This window comes from Myodes glareolus, chromosome 17 (assembly GCF_982192425.1).
Source record: "Myodes glareolus chromosome 17, mMyoGla1.1, whole genome shotgun sequence".
Taxonomy (NCBI): Eukaryota; Metazoa; Chordata; class Mammalia; order Rodentia; family Cricetidae; genus Myodes; species Myodes glareolus.
Window position 1 is genome coordinate 15,718,427 of NC_142042.1, and position 21,304 is coordinate 15,739,730.

The 21,304-nt window shown below is 39.6% G+C and overlaps 1 protein-coding gene across 1 annotated transcript; it reads right to left on the bottom strand.

Annotated features, from left to right (window-relative positions):
* Positions 1–1,911: 1,911 nt before the first annotated feature.
* On the bottom strand, positions 1,912–21,082 carry Gtf2b (general transcription factor IIB). The gene is made up of 7 exons (XM_048453687.3): positions 20,943–21,082; positions 15,054–15,160; positions 8,231–8,364; positions 5,570–5,716; positions 5,317–5,446; positions 3,710–3,991; positions 1,912–2,667 (listed from the first exon to the last, which is right to left on the bottom strand). Exons 1-7 carry the CDS (start codon positions 20,957–20,959, stop codon positions 2,534–2,536), a joined length of 951 nt encoding a protein of 316 aa, XP_048309644.1. The 5' UTR covers positions 20,960–21,082; the 3' UTR covers positions 1,912–2,533.
* Positions 21,083–21,304: the final 222 nt, after the last annotated feature.

A 21,304-nucleotide genomic window follows, 5' to 3' on the forward strand; every position in this document is an offset into this window, starting at 1 on the left:
CAATACAGCTTACCTCAGTACTGAGACAAACTTCTTGTAAAATCATCCCCTGGTCTGTTTCATGGAAAGAACAGTTTCTACCAAGAAACCTCAGTCCCACCTCAGCTACTAAGTGAGTGTAGGTAGATCTTTTCATTTTTAGAGACTTCTGGCAAAAGGGGGAGAGAGGACCCGTGTGACAGGGAAGACAAAGCAAAGGATCCTCCATCTTGTTTTGTTGCTCATACTGTTTCAGGTTTAACTAGAATTTGATGATGTTGATGGCGAATCCCATGGCAAATTACCAAATTATTCTAGGAACCCAAGGCCAAGATACCCTTGTGAAATTAATTTCTATTAAACTGCCTGCTTGTGCAGTTAAGCCCTTAGCTTCTGTCAAATTGCTTGCATACTCTAATCTGCCTCCTCACCACTGCAGCTTCCGAGCAAGGTGCCAAGAACCTGGTTTCTGCCTTCAAAACCCCATGCTCTGGTCACTTTGGGCTACAACTGGCTCCCTAAATACCTGAGTGTAGTCTTAGCCAGGTGGAACAAAGACTTCGAATTGGTGTAGAGGATTCCCGGGAACAACATTCTGAAAGAGTATGAAACTGACAAGACTTGAATTCAGTAGTAAAAGACTATCAACCAAGGTAGTTTCCAGTGAGTGACTTCAGGTGACCTCAGTGTTTTAAGGCATCACATGCACAGAATGGATTTGCATGGAAAGTGGCCTGTGCTAAACTCAATAATTACCAACTTGCAAGATAGCTTAAGAAAACAATGATCTAAATCTAGACAACTTATGGGGGTTTATTTTCCAGCTTTCCTGAGGATTGACCTATAGTAATTGCTAAAGCCACACTTCTAAGACATAGTTGTGGTGGCAGATTGTAGTCATCTCTGAACTAGGAGCTATCCGTTCCTCACTAAAGCTCAGGGAACACACAAGTGTACTGTTGTCTCTTTCTACATGAGATGTGAGATACTGAGGATCAAGAATGGCACCCATGAGGGAAACATGGAAGAGAAACTCCTTCCATGTTTAGGCTTGACCTATGTTGTTCTGGAACAATAGTCTTGTACCCTGTAAAAATTTGTCACTTGTATTGGTTTAATAAAATGCTGATTGACCAGTAGCCAGGCAGGAAGTATAGGCAGGGTGACCAGAATAGAATTCTGGGAAGAGGAAAGGCTCAGTCTGCAGTCATCACTCTGACACAGAGGAAGCAAGATGAGAATGCCTCACTGATAAAAGGTACCAAGCCATGTGGCTAACACAGTGAAGAATTATGGGTTAATTTAAGATATGAGTTAATAAGAAGCCTGAGCTAATAGACCAACCAGTTTATAATTAATGTAGGCCCCTGTGTGTTTCTTTGGGACTAAACAGATGCAGGACCCAGCAGGACATAAACCTCTGTCAACACTATGTAGAGGATAAACTTCACTAGGTGTGCTGTCCTGCACTTGGACTGCAGTCTCCAAGCATCTGTTTCTTCTACCTAGCTTTATGCAATACCATGTAAAGCATGCAAGAACTCATGTTTCACCTAAGGAAAAAAATAATGGTCATGTTCCTATGCCCATCCTCCTTCCAAGAGCAGTAGAATGACAGGGGTCAAAGTCCTCTATTGACCAAGGTCTGAATGTACCCCCAGAGCTAATAACTGTAGAGTGAGAACCAGCAGTCTATATTAGTGATGTCTAACAGAGTCAAGTTACCCGTTCAAACTAAATAAATGGCAAAATTTTTAGTTTTCTTTTCTAGTGCCTAGGTTAAGATATCTTCAACACTGACATGCAAAATATTTAGATTCTAAATGTATGGACTAAAACAATTCCTATATACTCCTAGGATCCAGTAATCGTCATACAAAGTAGAGAACCCTTGGCATATCCCAATAAATATAAGAACCTTAGACAAGCTGGTTCTGTAAAATGATTTATTAACATTCCAAATTTTAATCAGTTGGTTTGCCTTAATTTCATCATCCTTTCTGCTCACAAGCTCATTGAGAACAAGCTTCCACTGCCTCGTGGTTTGATGTTTTTCAAGACCTAGCTAATCACTTCTCTCACACAACCTCTTATGTGTGCCTGTGGTTTGGATACTCAGATTACAAAATGTGTTGTAGATGTTAACAATGGTTCTCAAGCTTTTGCTATTTCCATGACTTAAAATTAAGAACATAAATATAAAAATGATGGAAAACAAAGCTTTCTCAGCTCTATTACCTGTAATATACAGAATTTATAATTATAAATTTTATGTTATAACAAAAACTTTAGTTTTAAAAAAATGTTTTATTTGAGAATTACATAGTTTAATATCTTCCAAAATACTGTTTCCTAATCACTAAAAAAAGAAAGCAGATTCAGTAAGAAATTTAAATCATTAAATATGTTGCACTAATATATACATACAGAATGCTAAGCAATAATATTTAGCTCTGGAATGCGTACCATCTTTTTCCTCATTAAAGGCTCAACCAGCACAACGTAGGCTATGTATAAAGTTCCATGTACATGAGAGTATGACAGTTGCCTCAACTTATAGCTGAGGTAATTTGTCCACTGGGGTGTCAAACTTGAAGTCTGAAGGGAAGAGATCTGGAGCCCGAGGGTAGATCAGTCTGTAGGACTGTCTGATTGTAACATCAGCAACACCAGCAATATCTCCAATTTCTAAAGGACAAAAAAACAAGACATTCAGTTGATCTGCTCTTACTACCAAAGGGCAAAACCAAACAAAACAACCTCTCAATTTCACTTTTTAAAACTGATAATGAAAACCCATTTTAATAGGCATGACAAGAGTCAAAATCAATATAAAGAGTGATATTGGCGCTGGAGAGATGGCTCAGAGGTTAAGAGCATTGCCTGCTCTTCCAAAGGTCCTGAGTTCAATTCCCAGCAACCACATGGTGGCTCACAACCATCTGTAATGGGGTCTGGTGCCCTCTTCTGGCTTGCAGGCATACACACAGACAGAATACTGAGACTACTGTATACATATTAAAGAAATATACTTTTAAAAAAATAGTGATATTGGCAGGCCTCTTTAAAGGTATCTTAGTAATACTTAAAGACATAATATATGCAGAGCAACCCAGAGCATGGCACTATGAGTGACAGGCACTGTGTTGCTTTTGCCAGGTATTTGTTGCAAGGCTGAGACAATATATACTTATCATGTGCAAAGCTAGGTTTATGCCTAGGGTGGCATAAAGATCATCCTCAGCTACACAGCAAGTTTGAGGCCAGTGGGGGATACATGAGACCTTACCTCAAAACAAACAAAAAAACATGGTGAAGGGCCATAAGGTACAATCCCTCCCCAAGGGACCACTGACAACTATTAGTAACATTTTCTTCGGTGATATATAACCACTAGTAAGCTGCTCATGCTCCAATAAATAAACCTCCCATAAAAGATACAAATTAAATTCAAACAGGAAAAGGAGACTTGTATACAAGAAAGACTATGCCTCTAATCACTTAAAAGCAAAATTCTGTATTTTCTAAAGGTGTTTTATGTCTGTTTTGTTTTGAGGTGCCGAGCCAGGCCCTTGGGCACACTCAGCAGATACTCTCAATGAACAGAACTATAATTTAACCTACTTCCTTCTGTGTTAATGCTTCTGAGGAGTTCTGAATCATTAGCCTTCTTAACCATCAACTCCCAACCTTGCCATCTCTCCGGCACACTTCCTAATAAAGATCCTACCTTTCTGTGTCCGCTTCTCAGCTGATGCCTGGGAAGCCATGTAAATAGCTGCCGCTGCCACAGATATGGGGCTCCTGCCAGGAACCAAGTCCAGCTCCACAGCCTTGCGGGCTATATGTGTAGCTGCCATCTGTACTTGCTTGGGGAGGCAAAGGTTCGAGCAGAACCTGGACATGAAGTCCCCAGTTGTGATCAGATCCACGCTGGTTTCCAAAGCTTTCAAAATCAGTTTAAAACAGCGGCCAATTTCTTTTTTAGAAATTCGAGATACGGCACATATTTCTAAAAGAAAAATAAAATTGAAAAAATGCAGAAGTTACAGAGTTCATTTTGTAATTTATCATTTTTTACAAAAATAAAATATTCTAGCTGTTAAAAATTTAATCATGACTTAAAGATGAGACCATAATCCTCTCAGCAATATTTCCCATGGACCTTATTTATTTAAAAATAAATTCTTAGTTTATATTTTCATCATACTTTAAATTGAGGCTGTATTCTTTCAAAATAAAAATTTTATCTATTTCAATTTATTAAGAAACAAGTTTCTCTAAGTAATCAAAACCTCTCAGATAGCAATATGTTAATCTTTGTAAGGAATGTTCTAAGGAGAATGAAAGTACTCAAGCTGAAGAATGCCAAGTGCATGTGTACTCTATCTACATGCTATCTAGAAAGCTAAAATGTTAGTCACCGCTTGAGTTACAATCAAAAAAATGTGTGATTAGTCTTGATTCTTCACTTTGACACAGGAAAACTTGAAAGATACTCACTGGATATATGGTGAATGTATATATCCAACCTGGACCTGGGCAATGAAAGTCAGTTATGTACCATAGTAAAAAACTGTGAGTAGGCTGTCCTGTACCCTTGAGTAAACACAAGCTTGACAAAACCCAGCAGTGATCAGTGATCTCAAAGTCTTTGCCTTGCACAAAACTGTTATTACTGGGCCTCAAAAAGAAAAAAAAAATGCACTGAGACCTTTCTTCCAAGACTTGACACACATCAGAAGCTAGCTAGCAGTTGTTTTCATCACCAGTTACAGATGTCAGTCCAGTGTAAAGCCTCTGTAGCATGTCAGGCCTTCTAGCCCATAAAGCAGAGTCAGGTGGACAGTAGCTATTAAATGGTGTCACCTGCGAAAGCAGCTTGCAAAGAAGACTGTCTTTTCTGTCAAAGAACAAAATAAAGATCCACTGGCAAATGTCATTGTTTAAAGATTCCTACTACTGTGAAGAGACAACATGCCCAAAGCAAGTCTTACAAAGAAAAACATTTAATTGGGGTGGTGGCTTACATTTCAAAAGTTTAGTTCATTATCATTATGGTGCAACATGGCGGCATGTAGACTGTCATGGTGCAGGCTACATCTTAATCAGAAGGCAACAGGAAATGGATTGAGACACTGGGTATATGAGACCTCAAAGCCTGCCTCCATAAAGACACACTTCCTCCAACAAGAACACGCTCACACCTCCTAATAGTTCCACTTCCTTTGGGGGCCATTTTATTTCAAAACATCACAGCCATGTACATGGATTACTGCATGTTATGCTGAAAACAAGCACTATTTGTTAAGTGACTCAGTGCAGTTGAAGCCTTACCTTTAAATGTCCTCGGAACTCCTTCTTGTCTACAGGCAATGTACAGACAAGCAGAAGCTATCGCATCATTAGCTCTTCCCTTCAGGCTCTTCTGCTCATATACTTGCTTGAATAAATTATTTGTTCGATCCTTCAAAGCAAAGAAACTAAGTTTAATTAAACATAATTACTTACAATATCAAATTTTTATGTGTTCATTAAATTATGCAAAGTAAATGTCAGAATGGCTTAAAGCACATGGACAAGAACTTACAACTATATTTCGAGGGAGGTTGATTCTGTCTGCCATGGTTGTGATTTCCTTGAAGGCATTCATCATTGCTCTATCAGAGCTACTCATTGTTCTCCGATTCTGGTACTTAGAATTGCCAAACTCATCAAAACTTGCAGCTCCTGTACCCTATAAGACAAAGAGTTAACCTTGCTAAACATTTTTGGAAATTTTGAACAGACAATTTCTATGAAAATGTAATTTATACAATCTGACTACGTGTATCCAGTGGAGCTTGTGCCTCAAACAGAAACTTCCAGGTGAAGATGCTTTAAAGAAGTTTGTTCACAGACACTTAAGTAAATCTAAACAATTGTTCCAGAACACAGAAAATAGGAAGTGAAAGTCCAATTGAATTTATATATGACACAAAATATAAATGTCAGAAAACAGAAAGCAAAAGCATATTAAATATACATACAAGATCAAGTAAAGATTAGTCAATACAAGAAAGGCACCTATTAGAGAACAGTTAATATGTCATAATCACATGTCTAAGAAAAATCACATGATCTTTAAAGGTACCGTATAAAGCTATGTGAACAAAACCCAAAATGCAGTTTTGATAAAGACTCATAATATTAGAAACGGGCAGTTCTCTGTGTATAAAAACCATTCTCCCAGGCCTAAGTAAACAATCTGGCTAGTAGGAAAAGGCTTCAGGCGCACTAAGTAAAGATCACAGCCAGGTAGCTTTGATGCTCAACAGCAATGCTTGTTAACTGATGGTAAAGGTCAAACTCATTCCAGGAGTGCACACTAAAGCGACCAGGCTGTAATATGGCATTGCAAAGACCAGATAAAGAATGTGTAACTGAAGCCCTGTGAAGGAGATCACAGCTATTTGTAGGCCCTATGTCTATGAGCTCAAAATCCCCAACAAAGTCATTTAAAAATGCTGCTGCTATAAACAGCAAGAGAGTTTGTTTGTTAAAGGAAAAGCACTGATGAAATCTGAAGCCTCATATACATATAATTCCTCTACCTCAGTGATTACAGGAATAGAATTATGTGTATGTGAATTTCTGCATTGAGTTTCTCAAAAGAAGCATGGTATACAGAACATGCTGGTGTATGCCTTTAGTCCCAGCACTTGGGAGATAGAAACAAGGCAGATCAAGACAGACCTGGTTTATACTGTGAGTACCAGGACAGCCAGGAATACACAGAGAAACCCTATCTTGAAAAACAAAACAACAACAACAAAATAGACAACATTTATATCTTCCTGTCTACTCAGTCTTGTTTTGTTTAACATGACTTTAAGAGAATAATGTAACAACCAAACTTACGTGCCATGGATTTCCCATGCATTCAACTTGTAAGTCTAAACTAATGTGTAGCTATGATCTTAAATTATGACTCTTTGGCCATGCACACTGCCTTTAACCCCAGCAGTCAGGAGGCAGAGGCAGGTGGATCCCTGTAAGCTCCAGGTCAACCTGGTCTACAACAGCCAGGACTGTTACACAGAAAAACCCTGTCTGAAAAAAACAGAAAAAAGAAAAGACTCTCATGCCCCTGCCCCAGACTACAATGTGTATCTGTTTATAAGTGTTATGACAATAATTTGCTGAAAACAGCAAATACAGGTTGAAAACAATAGTATAAAAATTAATATCTGTAAGTATTAAATAATAGCATACAGATCTCCTTGATAAGAGGGCAACTAATCCCCTGGAATTGAAGTTACAATGGTTGCGAGCCACCATGTGGGTGCTGGAAGCCAAATCCAGGTCCTCCACAAGAGTACCAATTGCATCTCTCTAGCCCCAATTATGATTTTTTTATACAATGATCTTTTTAAAAAGTCATGTTTAGCATGTTGGCACATGCCTCTAATCCTAGCAGCAGCAGGTGGATCTGTTAGTTCCAGGTTAGCCCGTCTACAAAGCTAGTTACAGGTCTGTATAGTGATACCCTGACTCAAAGAAACAAACAAAAAGACTTTGTAGTAGTGAAGTTCTAAACTAGCATACACTTCCTTGACTAGTCTTTCAGGGACAGTCATCAGCACTGATCAGCAGTGTAGCCTAACGGAGACTCTCCATCCTGGCTTGCTGCCTGCAGGTGGTGCAAATGCTCAAGGTTGCAGTTCTGTGAGTTCATACCGATGCTGGGGTGTGACCATTGGTAGAATCATTACTTGGGTCTGACACTGATTCCAAATCTTAGGGAAACAGATATTCATGTTGCTTCTTGCCAGAAAAAGGCTTACACAACAACTATAAAAAAGATATTGTTTTTGTAATTGTATGTATATGGGCAATTTGCCTGCATGTGTGCCTGTGCACCAGTGCCTGACTATTGCCAATAGTGGCCAGAAGGATACTCTGAAACAGGAGTCAACAGTTTGTGAGTCACTGTATGGATCCTAGGAATTAAACCCATGTCTTCCAGAAGAGTAGCCAATGCTCTTAATCCCAGCCCAAGATTATTATACTGATTCCATGTTCTTCCCTCCATGATGGGAAAAACACCCCATCAGGAGAGTTCCACAGTGCTAACACTGGCAAATCTTATCCCAAGTCAAGAGTCTCCTCCTTTGGGTTAATGATTGATACTTTTGCAAAAAATCCTAACTTTCCAGCTCTTTATCTCATCCCGCCCCTCTTGGCATTTTCTATTAAGTAGAATTATTACCTTGCCAATCATGGTAGACAAATCTCCATCACTCAGAAGAGGATTCTGAGAATCTCCAACTCGAGAAGGGTCTTTTGTTGCTTTATCATTGCTAAAAGTTCTCCATTCAGATCCCACATCGATAACCCGGTCCCCTAAGAAGGTAAGTACACAGTTACTTACTTAGCCAGGAACAGAACTCACCTCCCCACGCTGGCTAATCGCTAGCATCTCAACATGGCCACCTGGGCTCCAGTTTAGCCTTACATGTCTGCTCTGCTAGTTCAGTAATAAACTATGTAAATAGTATGCTATCGTTATTCATTTCCCAACTCTTAGAAGAAAAAAACTGGTTAAAAATAACACAAAGAAAAAGTTGGTATGGTAGTATGTGCCTATAATCCTAGTATTTGGGAGGCTGAGGCATAATAGAGAAAAATCAAGGCTATACTGACTACATATACATAGTAAGACCTAACCTCAATGACCAAAGCAAAATAATAAAACTATTCTTATGTGATACAAAGAAAAACAATGAAGCCAGGTACGGTGGAGCAAGCCTCTTATCTTAGGACTCAGATGATGGAGGCAGATAGTTATCTGACCTCCATGAATTCCAGACTAACCAGGACTACACAATGAGACCTTATCTCAAAGGGGGGAGGGGGGGCTCGGTAGTTGAGAGCACATGCCATTTCACCAGAGGACCCAAACCTGGTTCTCAGCACCCACATCAGGTGGCTCCCAACCACCTGAAACCAGCTCCAGAGGATCCATGCTCTCTCTCCATGGGAACTTTATTCCTGTGCACATATCCACACACAGATGCAGACGTATGCAAATTTAAAATAAAAATCTTAAGTTTTAATTACATTTACTTATTTTGTGTGTTGGAGGGCACATACACCATACATGTGTAGGGATCAGAGAATAATTCTCTCCTGCCATGTGGGTTCAGACAGATGACTGAGTATGGCAGGCTTGGTGGGAAGCACTAATCTGTTGAGCCATCTTTATGACACCAATTATTTTATTTCTATGCCTTATTTCTTTAGCTTCAGATTTCCCTAATAACTTCACATTTTAAAAACTGTAAGGTTAAATGAGTTAATGCACTTGTATAAGCATGTAAAGTTCTTTAAAGTAGCTGTAAGTTCTCCATGTCTAAACACTGACAGATGTTTTCACTCTCCATTTTGGGGGAGGGGGCAAGGGTGATGACAGAGGCATTCATCTGACCCTTAGATTTTAAAGGACTCCAGGGCTCTGCAGCAGCTTCTTAGTGACAAAGGAATATGGGGTGAAATGATCATTTCAGTGTAGAGCATATCAAAACTTTTATAGAATACATTAATTAAAAAGCAATATACAAAATAGCAATTATAATCTAAACCCAGTGATGTGCTTTAAGAAAGTAGGTTACTATATAACAGAATGATTTGTTAATGAAGGCTTCTGATAAATTTAGTTTTCTTTGAACTTCAAGAGAACCTGAGAGTATCTAGAGTATTTCCTAGACAATCATGTTTGGGTGAAGGAAGACAAACATGACACCTGCCATCTTCATAAATACTGAGAAAAAGCAGGGAGGAAGGAGCAAAGACCCACATTAGAAGGCGTTTTAACATGCCAGCCTGACTGTGGCTCCAAAGAAGGACAAAGTTAAGTGGAAATGATACTGTGTGGTTCCCATGCACTTGTGTTTTCAGAAACAGTCAATGAGGCCAACTTTCCTAGTCAGCAAGATAAAAACAAAAACACACACAAACATAAATTAATGTGGTCTTCAAAGCAGTTACCAAATTTGAAAAGTTAAACAGATCAAATGTCATTAACTTATATGTAGCTGTATATACATGAAGCACATATAATTTTTTTCAAGCACTTAGGGCCTTGAGCATGCTAGTCAAGTGTTCTCTGAACTTCAACTGTCAGCCCTTATCTTTGCTTTTATTTGAGGCAGGGTCTCAGGAAATTGTACAGGCCAGCCTGGGACTTATTCTAGCCTAGGCAGGTATTTATTTAACTTGAATTCTGTCTATAACTCCTAGTAGCTGGAATTACTGTTCCACTAGGCCCAGCTAACTGTTATGTTTTCAAGGGACAAAAATGAATATATCAAGAAAACCGTACAGGGGGAAATGCATGCTGGTGTGCCCACATGCTGTAATTCTACCTGCATATTTGGAGATAAAGCACCAGCAAGCTGAAATACTTCATAACATTTTCCTTTTGGCATCGAAGTACCTTATAGAGATTGTTTTATACTGTTTTTAAAAAGACAAAATGGACTTTAAAAATAATAATTACAAGGTGGCTTAGTATATAGTATAAACAAAAGCCCAGCAATGGACCATAGAGTAAAGTTTTCCAAATAAGTGGAATGATCTAAATGACTCACTCAAGAAATCTGGTTTATACTAAGAACTATTCCCTTTTAGACATAACTGCTCAAAATAGCATATATAAGAATCAAACTTCCGCTGGGTGGTTGTGGCACATAACTTTAATCTCAGCACTCAGGAGGCAGAGGCATGTGGATCTCTATGAGTTCGAGGCCAGCCTGGTCTACAAGAGCTAGTTCCAGGACAGCTAGGACTGTTAAACAGAGAAACCCTGTCTGGGAGGGGGAAGGGGGAGGACCAAGGCAACTCAAAGAGCACAGCATGAAACTAAAGAATTATTCAGAAAAAAAGTCTGAATATATATATGATTCTTGCTTAAAATCCAAATGAGACAGTATTAGAAAAGTTTCCTGGAAGAAAACTGCAAGTCAGAATCACTTCAAGGGGAGAGTGATACAAGATAGCCCAGTATTTAGATACTACAATCGCTGACAAAGAGGAAGCCTGTGTGTAATCAACCTTTATAGTAAGAAGCCTACCAGTTAACAAGCACACCCTCAAGTATCCTAGAAATAGAAGCAAATACCATTTTTTCTCCTCTTAAACTACATGTTAACTCTGTAACCTTAAGTCAGATGGGAGTTCTTGGTGAAAACAGTGTTAGTAGCACTGACACAGACAGAAACCATCACTGTGACCATCTCCATCTCTGTGACACAACTTTACAGGTTTTTACTCAAAGTCCACATAAAGAGAAAGTCATTCCAAGCACATAACACTAAACTTCAGTGTATAAGTCATAACAAAGAGTGGCATCTAAAGAGCATTTCATCACACTCTAAGGAGATAAACTGTATCTATTTGTTGAGAAACAAATGAAAGTAACTGTCAAAAAATCATTCTTGCTAGTTCAAAACAGTCATCACTCTAGCACCTACTTTTGACTTGTCAATGACTAAATTTTGGAAGAAAAGGTCAAAATGACTCATTCATTTTTCAAATCTATTTTCCTTATGTTGTTTTTAAAAAGATGAATTTAAATTTAAGTGGTGAACATGACATGATATTAAACTGGAAGTGGAACTGCTAATTTTAAGCAATACTAATGTGAAATCCTAATTCAGAAGGCATGATACTGATTTTCTTTTCTCAGCAGTGTTGAAGCTGAAATAATGTTTAGCCTAACAGGATAGGCATTTATGCAACCATTCAGCTACATTCCCTAGCCCCAAAATTATTTTCTAATAGCTACGACTGCAGCTACAAACCTAATATTTTGCTGATTATAAATCAATATACAAGCAATGTAATGTACAAGGTCAAATTTAGGAACAAACTGATACCCTAAACATTGTACTGCTACCTACTGTTGAACTTCGACAGTGACACTGTCACATTATTAGGATCTAGTTGGGGGCAGGGACTCAGCAGTTTTGTGGAAGGAAGGAAGGAAGCTCTGCCTCACTGGCCTGCTTAGTCACAACACACCTCAAGAAGCACCAAAGGGCCAGGTGTGGTTATGCACTCCTCTAATCCCAACAAGGAGACTGAGGCAGACAGATCTCTGGGAAACAAACCAGAGAGTAATAAACCAGAGAGGGTTACAGAGAGATGGCTCAGTGGGTAAAAGGACTTGCTGCATAAACATGAAGACCCATGTTCAGATTTAAAACACCCATTTAAAGATGTAAGCACGGCCACACATTTGTCAACCAGGTGCAAGGGGTGTGCGTGGAGACAAAGAAGTCTCTGGGCTTGTTTGTCAGCAAGCCTCACTGAAGGGCAGCAAGCTCTGGGCTCACTGAGAGACCCTGTTTTAAACGAATAGGGTGGAAAATGATAGAAGACATCCTTTGACCTCTGCCAGCTAACAAACTCATGTACACACATGCACATCACAACACACACAAATCAGTGATAAAATAGTGAATGCCATATCATAGCTCTTCAATGTACTCTACAGTTCAAGTGAAAGTCAAACAAACCACTATTATACACTGAACAGTTAGTTACATGGCTGGTGCTCGTGCCAAAGTGGAATAGATTTCTACAGTCTCCCAATCTAAGTGGTTCTTAAGACTTTACTGACCAATCCCAGTACACTCTGGTCTAGACATAGTCTTTGGTTTCCTTCAAAAAAATACTTGCATTCCTGATAAGTCTCTTTTTATTTGCTTTTTTAGTTGTTTTGTTTTTCAAGACAGGGTTTCTCTGTAGCTTTGGAGCCTGTCCTAGAACTCACTCTGTACACCAGGTTGACCTCCAACTCACCGAGATCTGCCTGTCTCTGCCTCCTGAGTGCTGGGATTAAAGGTGTGAGGCATGTGCCACCACCACCTGGCAATAGTTCCTTTCTAAATCAAGTACACGAAGAAAACATAACTGCTCTCTGATAACTCCATACCTAGTTTATTCTGTTTTTATTAAGAAATTCTGGTGTTATTAAATAACCCACATTTTTTCTGACCACTGTCTTCCTGAGGGTATTCTGGAGAGTCATTCCACATGTGCAGCATCTCTGCATAACAAACAACAGCACTGCTACCTAATCAACAGGCTAATGACTTTACTCCATCTTAATGGGCCACAGATTTGTTTGGACATGAGTACAAGATAGTAATAAACACTATAAAATGTTGCAATATGGCAACTTGCATGCCACTTACAGTACCATCGAGTTCGATCTCCACAACTGAAGTTTATAGTACAACTGGGTGACAGAGACAAGCAATAAGAGCACGCCTGTGGTTTCTGCTGCAATTACTAAGTGGTGAAACAACTGAATATGGGCATGTTCCAATAAAACTTTATGCATTACAAAACTTAAATATGGTAATATTCTCTTATACCCCAAATCATTATTATTTCAATTTTTCTCAACCACTTGAAAGTATAAATGCCATATTAAGAATATGTGTTAGCAGTATGCTGGCACCAGAAGCAATGGATCTCAATCTCTATTAGTAATTCTATAGGCTTTAAAATTCCCGCTATAAGCTAATCAAGGGGATAAAAGGCTTGAATACTCAGTGGTAACAATAAACAAAACCTTTCCAGTGTAAGTCTGAAGCAAGCATTTGTCACAGTTCCCAAGTCTAATAGCAATTTTATTCAAAGTGACTCAAATTGCTCAAAGGTTGGGAGTAGAGATTAGAGAAAGAGTGCTTCTTTAACATGTAAGGCCTTGTGCTTCATTGGCCATACTCAAGACAAAACAAACCACTATCACTTCTGCTCTCGCTACTGCTAAACAGCATCCTCATTTTTCTGTGTGAGTTTAAGTCTCTTCTGTGTATCTAGATTAGTGAGCAAACAGGCATAAAACTGAAATTGTATTCATTTTTCTTTTTGTAGTAATGGGAATTGAACAAAAAGGTTCTCCCAGTGCTGGGTAAGCATGTTACTACTGGCTATATCCTCAACCCTAAAAGTAAAATTTTAAGATGTGACATATTTGAACAATAACAATTTAAACTAGATATTCTATATCCTGATGCCATATGCATGTCTTAACAAATCTTATTTTACTACAAGTCACTAGATGAGGCTCAATAATATTACTTTGAAATCTACCGTATTTATTTTAGTAGCATACAAGTGGCACAAAAGTTAGATATTTATTAGTTATTTGAGTATCACTCCATCTCCTCTTACACACACACCTTCCATTAACTATTTAAAGCTAAGGCTGTAAATACTGTGGCCTTTTCATTTCTCTTTTTGTTTTGAGGTTTTCTCCGTGTAGTCTTGGCTGTCCTGGAACTCGCTTTGTAGACCAGATTGGCCTTAAGATCCACAAGCCTCTGCCTCCTGAGTGCTGAAATTTTTTTTGTTTGTTTGTTTGTTTTGTTTTTGAGACAGGTTTGTTTTTGGTTTTTCTCTATAGTTTTGGAGCCTGTCTTGGAACTAGCTCTTGTAGATAAGACTGGCCTTGAACTCACAGAATTACGCCTGCCTCTGCCTCCAGAGTGCTGGCATTAAAAACATGAGCCACCACTGTCCAGTAAGCCTTCCCTTTCTTTTTGGTAAATTTCTGTTGTGGGAACTCCTTCAACCAATAGCCTTTTAGATACCAGCCCACTTTGGGCATGGTCTGAGGTACTATAAGCTCAGTTGTAAAGCGTGCTAAACCCTTTTCTGCTGGATTCGGTTCGCAGCTTCCAGAGCACAGAGAAGACAGCAGATCTTTACCCTAATTGTGAGCTTTATCCAAAATAAATAAACCTTTGTTATAGTCCATTACGGGCTATTGAACACTCTTTGATACGCATATACATTTCTACCTACATTACAAAACATGTAGTAGTTACATACATGCAATGGTACATGGCATGTCTGCAGCTCTTACACATTTCCATTTCTCTTTTTACTTTATTGTAACTGTGACTTGCTTGTGTGGGGTGAGAGCTGTTAAAATGTATTCATTAAAACTTTGGAAGCTGTACAAAAGCAAAATACTGTGGATTATGATTTAAATTAAAACCTTAACAGCTACTTACCTACAACTAGGCCACATTCAGGGCAGATCATATCGCCGGCTCTGTAGTCCTCGACTAAAATTGCATCTGGATGATTCGGACATGTGACTCTTGGGAGAGCATCCAAACTATAAAAAAAAAAAACCCACATTTTTATATTTTCCAACTAATAAACAAGTCTGAGTTTTGTCTTCTAGTAATAGATAAGCTGCTAAGATTTTTGAAATCCTTGATTAATATAATAACAACTTGTAATCACAATAACCAGCAGCATTTATATATAATTATCTGATTTGTGATCTTCGCTATTTATTTCTATTGTTAGGGAATAATGGTGTTTTCTACTTGTCAGCCACCGTAATGATGGATTTAGCATAGCACAGTAAAGCCAACACACATTGCATGCAAGACAGTCGCAGCTGTGCTGGTCTTAGGTCTGAGGATTTCAGCTTTGCTGGACATAGTAACACATGCTATAGTTCCAACACTTGAGGCTAAAGTAGGATTCCTTGAGCCCAGGACTTCAATATCAGCCCAGACAAAAGACATAAGTATCTTCACAAGTTAAAAAAAAATTAAAAACTGGATAACCATACACAGAAGAATCTAGATTTCTATCTCTTATGCTGCCCAAACATCAATTCAAAATGGACCAATGACCTTCATGTAAGATCTAACCTTGGGAGCTGGAAAGATGGCTCAGAGGTTGAGTGCTTACTGCTCTTTTAGAAGACCTGCGTTCAGTTCCTAGCACCCACACAGTGACTCACAACCACCCATTAACTCCAGTTCCAAGAAGTCTGATTCTTTCTTCTGGCCTCTAAGGTCACCAGGAACACACCCAGACACAAAAATAAAAGTAAAAGAGATCTGACACTTTGAAAGCACTAAAGGAAACAGGTAAAAGGTACTTCAAGATGTAGGAATAGCAAGGACTGTGTAGGAGGAGAGAGCTGTTTGTTGGTTCCCACTACCCAGAGCTGAAATAATCACACAGCAACTGTATTATTTAAAACATGCTTGGCCCATTAGTCCTTGCTTCTTATTGGTTAACTTTTACATATTAATTTAACCCATCTCCATTAATCTGTGCATCACCATGAGGTCGTGGCCTACCAGCAAGGTTTGAGCACATCTGTCTCCGGCAGTGGCTCTATGGTTTCTCTCTGACTCCACCTCCTTTCGCCCAGCATTCCATTTAGTTTTCCCTGCCATAGGTCTAAAGCAGTTCCTTTATTACCCAATGATAGTCATAGCATACAGGGGGGAGTCCCACATCAGGATTGTCTTAAAAGGATCCCAGTAGCACAAGATATAATCCCAAGAATGGAAAAGAATGACTGCATGAAAAAAAAAAAAACTAAACAGCATCTATACTGCAAAGAAAATAATCAGCAAAGCTAACACAGTGGACAGAAAAGTAGGAAAACCTCTGCCAGTGACATAGGAAACACTGTCTATTAATATCAAGAAGCTATAGTGCACTCCAAAAATTAAGTACCAAAATTCAACAAGTAGACTAATGAAAGACAGTTCTCAAAAAGGAAAAAAAAAAGAGGAAACACAAATGGCCAATATTTGTAAATGTATTCAGTATCCTTAGCCGCTGAGGAAATTAAAACTGCTTTTTTATCTCATCCCAGTCAGAATGGCAATTATCTAGAAAACAAATAACAATAGTACGGCAACTGTGAAAAAGAAGAATCATCACACGCTGCTGATGGGAAGAGAAACTGTTACAGTTGCCGTGGAAATCAGAATGGGTTTTCTCAAAAGACAAACTATAGGGCTGGTGAGATAGCTCAGTGGGTAAAAGTGCTTATGGCCAGGCATGATGACTTGAGTTCAGCCACTGGGACCCAAATGGCAGAGGGATAAACCTAACTTCCATAGGTTGTCCTCTGATGTGGTTAGAGGAGAAAGCAGAATCCCACCAACTGTCCTGACTCACACCTTGGCACAGGCCCTCCCCCCAATAAATAAATACACTAATAAATTTTTTTAAATAGAACTATGTAATAGACTATACAACTCCTAGGCAGATACCTGAAGGTTCTAAGTAAACACATCACACACACTCAAATACCCATGTTCATCTGTAACAATGTAATGAAGTGGAATCAACTTTAGGGTAAAAAATTGTTACCAATACACAGCCTTGAAAAATGAAGTCTTAGGAAACAAATGGAAATGGAAAGCATTAGACTAAGTGAATAAAACAGAATCAGAAAAACAATGACAGCATGATTCTTTCATGTGTGGAATTTGTATTCAAGTTTACATGTATGTATAGTATACATACCCATACATGTTACATATGTATGTAAGATCTGAAAGAAAAACAGGAAACTGTAAGCAGGAAGGGAGTGACCTGAGGGAGGAGAAAGGAGGAAGAGGGGCAGAGCGGCACTATTTGGAAGAAGTGAACCAGCAAGAAGGTGGAAATCAGGACTGACTAATACAAAGGTGTAATGACACCAGCGTAAGGCATGCCATAAGACCATTATACTGCACGCTATCTAAGAAACTCATTTCAAATGAAAAATAATGACTACAAAGCTAACATATTTACTTAAGAGTTATGACATTAGTAACAATATTTTCCTTTTATTTTAAAAGACAGGTGCTGCTCTGTAGTCTAATTGGCCTCAAACACATTATACAGCCAGGCTGGCATCAACAAGAGCCTCTTACCTCAGCCTCCTGAAGTGAGATCACAGGGATGTGCCACAAAGCCCAGTTCATGATATTAATAACTTTTTTATTTATCTTGAACAATAAAACAGCTTGGGGAAATTGATTAACCTTAAATGACTTGATAAAACATGCTTTTAAAAAACAAACATTCTTGGTCAAAACCTAAGTATTATTTCTGGAAGGTGTGAGCCCTCTTCTAAAGCTCACTTGACATGTACACAGCAAATGGTTCTGTCACAGTCACCACAAGCACACACTTAAAACACAAAATTGACTCTTTACAACATGTAAATACACATTTGTGGTTTAGGGTCAAGTTTCTCATGCTAGCTGTTATAACTCAGAATGTTTTAACCACTAACATTGTTTTTCATTCATTTACTTTAAAGGTATATAATTTTTGTTTTATGTATGTATGTATGTGCGTGCATGCACATCTAGTGCCCAGATGTCAGAAAAGGCATCAGATTCCCTGGAAGTGCAGGTACCATTTGGGTGCCAGGTCCTCTGCAAGAGCAACAAGTGCTCTTACTACTGAACCATCTTTCTGGCTCACTAACTACCAACTTTGAAGTCACAAAGAAAATTGATTAAAAAAAAAAACATAATAACCACCAAATTTACTCAACTAGAACATATCTTGGATTTTTCTAATTGGAAAAATTCGGAGAGGGCAAAAATTGCTTTATTCTGGAAATTTTTAAAAAAATAAATTTTGAAAAATAAAAGTAGTTCATAAAAACTGAAACGCTGCCGATATAAAGGAAAATGTTAGTAAAATGAGGGGAGTTATGAGTAAATGAAGCAGGAAGTTACCATAACAGTATGTTACGGATTATCACAGTTTAGCACTTATGTCATTTGTTTGTTTGTTTTCAAGACAGGGTTTCTCTGTAGCTTTGCTGGCCTTGAACTCACAGATACTCGCCTGCCTCTGCCACCCTGATGCTGAGATTAAAGGCGTGCATCACCACCACCCAGCCAGTTTAGCACTGTAAACAAGTAGATCAAGCCAGCTGTGATGAAGAATGCCTGCAATCCCAGAATTCCAAAGCAGAGCTACATCTGCCACCATATTTAGGCCATACTAATAATGATACAATGATACATGGTAAGTTCTCGGACAGCTTAGACTAGCGTCAGCATCTCAAAAAGAAAATAAAAGTACATTAAAGGGGCTGGGAAGGGATTGGAGCTCAGTGGATAGTAACTATACAGTGAGTTCCAGAGCAGCTTAGATTATAGTCTCAAAAAGAAAAAAAGAAAAAAGAAAAGAAAAAGAAAAAGAAAAAACACAAACAAAAACAAACAATAAAAATAGGTAAAGGGGCTGGGAATGTAACTTAGTTGGAGAGGTCCAGTGCCTAAGGTCCTGGGCTCAATCCTACCACTTAAAAAAGGGAAACATAGGAAAGTTTGCAGTGCTTTTAAATGATAATGGAATTATCTAAGTATAGGTATTTTGTCTGCATGTATGTCCGTGAATCTGTGCATGACCTGGTACCGGCAGAGTAAGAAGAGGGCACCAGATCCCCTGGAGCTGGGGTAACTGAAGAGTTTGTGAGCTGCCATGTGGGTGCTGGAAACTGAACCCAGGGCCTCTGGAAAAGCAATCAGAGCTCTTAAATTTGCACAATATCCTGCAAGATAGGCACTCTTCATTTCACAGGTCCTGGCCAAAAAATTATTTACCTGAAGTCAGAATAAATATAGGACTTCACTCTGAACACATTCTCTTCAAGAACATCAATGGGTTTCAAGGCTAAGCAACTGCACACCAGCCCCAAGGAACTGGAACACCAGAGTAGTAATAGGAATGACACAGATTTAAAAGCTGGACAATGGACGGGCATGTCTGCATGCCTAGGAGAATTCTATCTAGGCCAGGAACTTAAAATGAAAACTGGCTGTCCAGAAGAGAAAAAAAAAATAAGCTTCAAGGAATTTTTTAAATGACAAGTTTAAAAATTGTAGCAGTGAGTTTACTATGCGTACTATTTAACTACAACTTGTGTTTCAAGAACACAGAGGTTCCCGTTCCATAAGATGACAAACTGTGCCTACATATGCACACATTCAGCTTTCAGCATCAGCCATGGGAAAATTTCAGTATTGGAAAATTTGGGGAAGCTGTTTTCATGTCCCCACAAGGAAGTCTTACCTGACAAAACCACACCCAGATGGAATGATTAAATCATAATTAAATCTAATTTAAAAATAAATTAGAACCAGTAAGCAAGAGTGCCAATGGCTTTAGTTCCACACAAAAAGTTGAAACTGCTCCTCCCCATGTCCACCTCTCGCTTTTTAGAATACAGTGTTCGAGGTTCCCAGAAAGGACCTGCGTGCGCGTCTGAGAATAATGGCTTCCCATGGTGACGTTTATCAATTCCACACATAGTAACCACCTCAGAAAAAAAATGTGTCAGAAGTGCAGAACTTAATTTGATACTTTGAATACACTCTGTATTAACTAGAAACCAATGGAATGGTAATCAGAAATAGGTATGTATGCTGGGGCACTCGAAAGGTCAACACAGCGGCATGACTCAGTTTACACATATGCCAGAATACTAATATCTACCTCGCACTGGCTACAAGAGATATAATTAGGGTCTGCAAAGCACTTTGCAGGTCACAAGATTAAAGGCTGTCTCTGAGGACCCAACACGCATTTCCTGTAGATATTAAGTACACGACGTTTTAAAAATACATGAAAAATGACTTGCAGCATATGTAATTAATTTTCTTGCAGACAACATCTCCTTCGGAGTGCTCAGTGATACTTGGGGGGGGTGGCTTTAGGAGAGAATTATTCAAGTCTCCGTATGTGCTTTTCTTTCTACTTCGGGGGGCCACTGGGCTGGCGACCCATTTCCACAAGGCTACCAACGCTGACGTTTCCCAACTTCCTAGCTGACAGATCCACAGAGACCTAGCACACGTCGCTTCCCCAGCTGTCTGGAAAGGGGGCGACGTCACAGTCCCTCAGATTGGATGGGCTGTCGAGGGGAAAACACACAGAAAACAGGAACGTGACACAAAGACGGCTGAGGGGTCCGGAGAGAGACGGAGGCCGGGGCGGCGCAGAGCCGCGGGGACGAAGCCTGACCGCGGCGACTCAGGCGAGCAGGGGATGCCTGCGGTAGCCGTCCGGAAGAGCCTCGGCCCCGCGACCCCCGGTTCCACTCGTTCCGAGGCCGCCGCACTCACCGGCTGGTCGACGCCATCTTCGTGGCTCCGCCAACAGCTTCTTCCAAAGCAGGAAGCGACACCGGCGGCCGGACGCTCCGAGCCGGGCTTTTATGTGCGAGTCGCTCGCGCGCAGTTTGCGCGACTACGGGTCGGGAGGAGGGCCAAAAAGCAGGCGATCCTAATGCCGCAAGCTAAAGGCTTCCTGGTTTTCTTTGCTGAGTAGCTGTCAGCTGCACGTCGCTGGAAGAAACTTCCGAGCCACCGCGGATAGAAGCCGGGCGTGGTTACACACACCTTTAATCCCAGCACGCGGGAGGCAGAAACTGGAGAATCTCTGTGAGTCCGGGCAGCAGCCTCATCTACTCAGCGAGGCTCGCTGA